The sequence below is a fragment of the Urocampus carinirostris genome, chromosome 18 (genome assembly GCF_059441175.1).
Source record: "Urocampus carinirostris isolate Australia breed hairy pipefish chromosome 18, RoL_Ucar_1.0, whole genome shotgun sequence".
Lineage (NCBI taxonomy): Eukaryota > Metazoa > Chordata > Actinopteri > Syngnathiformes > Syngnathidae > Urocampus > Urocampus carinirostris.
In genome coordinates, this window is record NC_142366.1 from 148587 (window position 1) to 154945 (window position 6359).

Here is a 6359-nt window from a genome sequence, read left to right on the forward strand (position 1 = left end):
ACCGGGCACGTCGTTGGCACCTTCTAATCCGGCGCCAAACCCCAAATCACCCAGAAAAAAAAGGAAGCACGATACACTCCTTGACTTTTTGAAAGCGGAGTCTGCCGGAGCGAGGAAAAGGCTCGAATAAACTGTGGCCAAAACTGAGCGGTTCCCGTCCTTTTTGGGAAGCTCGTGGACAAATTTCCAGAACAGTGACATCTCTGCAATGTTTCCCTTTGTTTTATAAAAGGAATTTTTTTTTTTTTTATTAAGAACTCAATGAAGTTCCAGTTTGTTTCCAGCTTTATGAAAGTATTGGTATATTTTTGTTAAAATTTGTGACACATTATTTATTTACTATTATGTATTTTGGCCCAATGTGAGTTTGTTTTTCTGAAAGTAAACTATTATTTAAGCTGGAGTGATTTGTAGTTGTTTTCTGTCCAACAGTCACATAGTTCACACACAGTATCTCACATCATTATGAAATAAACCACCAAGGTGTTACTCAAAATGAAGATGTTTATTGAATAGTAATGCAGAAAAGCACATAATGCAAATGTGGGTCTGACTTCCAGAGCCTAAAATATGGCTTTTGGGGAATTTATTCCATATTAAAAGTGGACAATTATTTGTACGGTGGACCTGGGAACCCTGAAGACCCGTGACACCACACGGTAGGACAGAGCGTGGACCAGCCAGTACACGTAGATCAGGACCTCCAGCCATGGCCCTGTTCCCTCTTTAGCAGCTCCTGCAGGGCCCACATAACCTTGCTCAACCTTAAGTCCTGAATGAGTTCTGACTCCACATCCAACCATAAGCACAGGATGGGAACATTCCTGTCCAACCTGTCCACGCTTATGGGACAGCCACTCTGGAACACAATAGATAACAAACAATTTAGACATAAATGTGGGCATAGAAAAGAAAAAGACCCAGGGATGTGATTTTTCCGCTAATTCGCGGAATTCCGCTTTTTTTATCTCCAAAAATAAAATTTTAAAATTTCCGGTGTTTTAATTGGTAAAAAAAAACGATTTCGTCTCGACAGCATGCCATTTGAGTGTTTCCGTAACTGAAATGAAACGTACTTGCGATTGGTTGAAGTCTCGTGTTGACCAATAAACGCGCTTGTTATAGGAGTGTGCCATTGTTCATTTCTCACACGTTTTTGCCGGGTGTTTAAAGAAAGATGTCCGTGATCGAACGCAAAGATGCTCCGCGAGCTAAAGAAATTGATAAGATTGTAAAAAACAAGTTTCGATGGGACTGGTTGGAGAAGGAATTATCTACGAATGTTGGAAAGAAGACTGTGACGAATTTGTTCAATGACTTTATTCGGAAGATCGATCGTGCCGGGAAAGCACTTTGCATTTGGTGTCATGATACCATCGACTATGGTGGGAGAGGTTTCAAAGCTCTTGAAAGTCACGCAAAGAGCAAAAAACACGTGAAAGAACTCCAGTCAAGAACGACAAATTATTCCATCGCTGGAAGTTTCGGTGCCCAAACGAAAACTCCAAAACTTTACGGCCTCCATCCCTTATTGACATCACAATCGGAAGCGGTAATAAAGAGACGTGATCCACCCCAACAACCTGTACCAGTTGCTGATAGAGTCGTGAATTTTGAGGTAGGTGGTAAACTTTTCAAATTTATTTGACAGTTTTCCCATTTTTTTCGAAAATATTATAACGTAATAAAAATGGCCATAAATATTTAACAATTACAATAATAGATTTTCATGTGTACATTACACCAACACTTTACTGTAGGGCCTATACTTATTGTACTTTCATTTATCAAATACTTGGATACGCTGCTATTAAAGAAATAAATTATTACATTTAAAATATGATTTAGGAAATTTAAAAATATTATTAAGCCTAATAGTAATCAAAACTATTGTCAGTATTTATATTTTTTAAATTAAGTACTTGTATGATATTCTACCATTGATTTTCTTAATGGCCACGATATTATTATGGTACATAATTTACTTAATATTAATAACATGGTTAATCATTGACACAAACTCAAATGAATGCTGCATGTTTGCACTTTTTAGGTTTCAAGATGTTGAGTGTCTTGATGTATGCAGTTACAGAGATGATCTTAGTCGAATGCATGATTGTGTTTTTATCAGAGCTTGCTGCATGAGGTATTTTATGTTTTTGTTATCCATTATGTATTAAGAATGATTGATTAAATGATTTATTGCATGGTAAATATTATTTCCAATGGTTTGTAGCTAATTTTCAACATTTTTTTGTCACCATAATAAATACTCTGACATGTGAATGTGCATGAAAGTTTAGACTAAATCCTTTTTTATTTACTTTGGTCGCATGACATTTTGGATTATAATTCAAATAATTATTTAAATTATTTAATTGTTTACTGATTATTGTTAAATTTCTTTTATTCTTCAGGCAATGCTGTTGGGAGTGCTGGCCGAAAATTCTCTTCCGTTCACCATGGCCCCAAAGCTCATCACACTGTCAAAGGAACTGGCAAGGGATCCAAAAGCTCTGAATGGACTGTCCATGGATAGAACCAGTGCATCCTACAAAACAAAGTATGGCCTTGCCCATACTATGCTTGATGAGACTTTAACAAACTTAAGATCCTCCCACTTTTCAATGAACATTGATGAGTCCACCAGCAACAATCTACACCGTGTCCTGTGTGTTCTCGTCAGCTATTTCTCCCCGTCGACAAAGTCTGTTGTGGTGGAACATTTAGCATCTTTGAGTGTTGTTAAAGTTGACGGCAAATCTCTCTTTGATGAACTCTCAGCCCTCATGACCAAGAACAATATTCCCTGGAGCAATTTGGTGTCTGTGTTGATGGACTCATGTGCAGTGATGCGGGGTTCCAAATCTGGAGTTGAGACGCGTTTGCGAGAGGGACCAGCACCACATCTCCTTGACATAGATGGGGATACCTGCCACCACATCCACAACGCCTCTAAGCATTTTTGCAAGCCATTTGAGTACAAGATTGAAGGACTCCATAATGATCTCTTCAACGATTTCAAGTGGTCAACCGATCTGAAGGAAGCTCTTCAAGAAATTTGCTTTCTGACAGGCATCACCTTCACCATGCCAGAGAGATTTGTCAGCCATCGATGGCTTTCAAACTATAATGTTTCAATGTCCACCTTACGCCTCATGGATGTCTTTACCATCTTCTACTATGCATTTCTTGGCAGAGGAGATAAAGAACTCTATCTTCCCACCATCATGGCCATCTACCACAAGAAGGATCTTTCAAGAGAAGTCAAAGCCAAACTCAAAGACATACAATCAGCTTTAGGCCAAAAGAACATGACTGAGGAAGGAAGGAAGAGGAAGCAGAGGATCTATGAGAAGATATTCTTCACAAGATTGGATACGCTTCTCACCCTCAACCTGTACACAGCAGTTCTGCCCTTGCTGAAGAACTATGTGATCACCTTTGAGACGAAAACGCCAATGATCCACAAGCTGAACGACAAGCAAGTGTCCTTCTTCAAGAAGTTCTTGTCCTGTTTCCTAAAGCCAGAGTCCCTTCAAGGCTGTAAACTGACAGAAATTGAACTGAACAACAAAGCCAACCAACTCCGAGAAAATGATATTTTCTATGGTGGTGTCACCAGCAAACTGATGGATTCTTCTAACAAGTCGTCAGTTGTGTTCAAGTTCAAAGCCAAAGCCAAGGCAGCATATCTGGCATGTGGTCTGTACCTTCAGAAAAAGTTGCCCATGAACAGCAAGCTTCTGAGAGCAGCCTCTGCCATTGACCCACTTGCCAGAGGACACAGCTCAACTTTAAACCAACTGAAGAAGCTGTCGTCGTTGGTCACCAATGTCCTTGATGAGTCAGAGCTGGGGAACTATGATCTCGAGGTGAGAGAATACCAGTTGGACAGTGAGTTGCCAACACCTTTGGACTCAGAGGGGAAGGCAATTGCACTGGATCGTTGGTGGGCCCAAGTCTTTGCTGTTGGAAGATACCCAACCCTGGCCAAGATGGTGAAGGCTCTCATGAGTTGCTTCCATGGGCCGCAAGTAGAGGGGGCTTTTAGTGTCATGGGTGATGTCCTGAACCCCAAAGCATGCAGAATGGACATAGCCACATACAGTTCTATCCAGACTGTAAAATATGCCCTAAGAGCAAGAAATACCACCTCTGTCAGCCATTTTGGAAGGAAAGACATTCTGATGGATCCTGTGCAGTCCATACTGTGCCTAAATCTGAGGACATCCTCCAAAAGGTACAGGGAGGAGAAGGATGCAGAAGCAGCTATGTTGTCTGCAAAACGAACAGAACTTGCTGTGAAACAGGACACCCAAATGAGCAAGGCTGCCTCAAGAAGAACCATCAAAGCTGCACAGAAGCAGGCTAGAAAGACCCATTCCAAAGCAATGAAGTCTAGGAGGAAGTAGTGTTTGGGTCATGTGAATGGATTTAGCTGTGTCCCGACGGATCACCACCTTATCGTGGTGGGGCACTTTGCGCGTCTCCATGACCCCCAGAGCTATGTCGGCGGGAGTCTCGTACTCCTGGTAGGGTTACCCAAGCCGAACAGGTCGAAGGGTAGAGTCCAGACTAAGAGTGATCCCAAAAGCTGGTGGCGGCACGCTTTGAGGCGGTTTCCTACAGACCTGGATCCCGTTAGCCGCCTGCAGTTGTAGAAAGATGCCGGTCGTCTAGGGTCTCCCTTGCCACTGGAACCATCTTCTTTACAATTAAGATAGTGGCGTTGGGGAAATGTTTTTTAATGTGACTGATTTTGAGTTGACTTAAACTGTAATTTTATATGGGATAGTTCAATATACATTGAAAATTTATGCTGTTGTCTTGTCTATTTCTTTGTCATCTGAGTGCATTGAAAGTACTTAAAAAAACCCATGAGCTCCGGGGGGGGGCTTCGCCCCACTTTTCCCCCCACCAGGGCACTGCCCTGGTCCTACCTGGTCCCTCCCCCCCCCCCCCCCCCCCCCCCCCCCCCCCCCAAGTGCCCCAAGCTTTCCACACACTGCAGGGATTTCCTATGTGTAAGAGCTGATCTCATTTTTGATTACCACAACCCGACTTGAAGCAGACTTAAACTATTGCTGTGGTAAGTGCTTTGGTTTAGGTCATGTCTACGCACGAGTTCCTTCCCCCTTTCATGAAAACTCTGCTAAGCTGTCTTTTAAGGAAAAACTACTCGCTAGATGCAAGTTGCATTGATGTTTTGTATTCTCATAAGTGCTTCCTCTTGGGTTTGTTTCAGCTGCAAATGATCCGATGGGTGGGTTTCTCTAATTGACAACGATCAGAAATTATCGTGTAAATGGCCACTCAATGTTTGAGGGGCTGCATAATACTCCTGGATATTTGTATGCATGGAGGGCGGGGCACGTTTCTCAGATTTATAATAATCTCACATGTTATTGTTGATGCCTCTTTATTTTTGAGGGACTTCAGATTACTCCTGGACATTTGTATACATGGAGGGCGGGGTAAGGTTGCAATGACTTTAAAGACACCCATCAATTCATGCTACACAACAAGTTAGCTGGAGGGTCATTGTGTCGACCAGTCTGTTTACTCACCCTACAAGGGCACTGACTTTAATAGATGCAATTTTAAGTTTTACTTGTTGGGGATAAAGCACAGGCTTGAAATATGAACTGAACAACATCAAACTGCAATTCACTCTAAATGCAACTGCATAACGTGAATGTTTTTAGCAAACTGTGATGTCCTCAAAGGTTGCACTGATGTTTTTTATTCTCATAAGTGCTTCCTTTTGGGGTTGTCTCAGCTGTGCATGATCCGACTGACGGGTTTTTCTGATTGATAGCAATCTCACATGTTATCTTTAATGGCCTCTTTATTGTTGAGGTACTTCAGATTACTCCTGGACATTTGTATACATGGAGGGAGAAAAGCACTCATTTGTGTTTTGAGAATAATAAGTGCTTCTCGTTGGGGAAGTTTTGTTGTTTTTGTACAAGGACTGGTCAGTAATGAAAATGTCTTGTTCTGTGACAGGCTTCAATTGTCCACAAGTGAACGTGCTCATCTCACAAAGTTCCCTGACAATGTAGGGATTTCCTATGTATAACAGCTGTTCTCATTTTTGATTACCACAACCTGGTTGGAAGCACTGACCTAAACTATTGCTGCGGTAAGTGCTTTTGATTGGGTCATGTTGACGCACGAGTTCCCCATTCATGAAAGCTCGGCTTAACTGTCTTTTAAGGAAGAACTACTCGATAGATGCAGCCGCATATTTTGGATGTATTTTGCAAAATGTGATGTCCTCAAAAGTTGCACTGATGTTTTTTTTTCCTTCAATCACTTCTTTTTAGGGTTGTCTCAGCTGTGCATGATCCGAC

General features: G+C 41.7%; 1 protein-coding gene across 1 annotated transcript; it reads left to right on the forward strand.

Annotated features, from left to right (window-relative positions):
- The first annotated feature begins 943 nt into the window (after positions 1-943).
- LOC148347947 (uncharacterized) lies at positions 944-4910 on the forward strand. The gene is made up of 2 exons (XM_088322509.1): positions 944-1618; positions 2418-4910. Exons 1-2 carry the CDS (start codon positions 1178-1180, stop codon positions 4413-4415), a joined length of 2439 nt encoding a protein of 812 aa, XP_088178635.1. The 5' UTR covers positions 944-1177; the 3' UTR covers positions 4416-4910.
- The last annotated feature ends 1449 nt before the right edge of the window (positions 4911-6359 follow it).

What these genes read in the sequence shown, in the direction of transcription:
- LOC148347947 (XM_088322509.1), top strand. Translation starts at nt 1,178, where the DNA reads ATGTCCGTGATCGAACGCAAAGATGCTCCGCGAGCTAAAGAAATTGAT. An exon ending in ATAGAGTCGTGAATTTTGAG is followed by an intron (nt 1,619 to 2,417) that starts GTAGGTGGTAAA and finishes TTTATTCTTCAG; the next exon opens with GCAATGCTGTTGGGAGTGCT.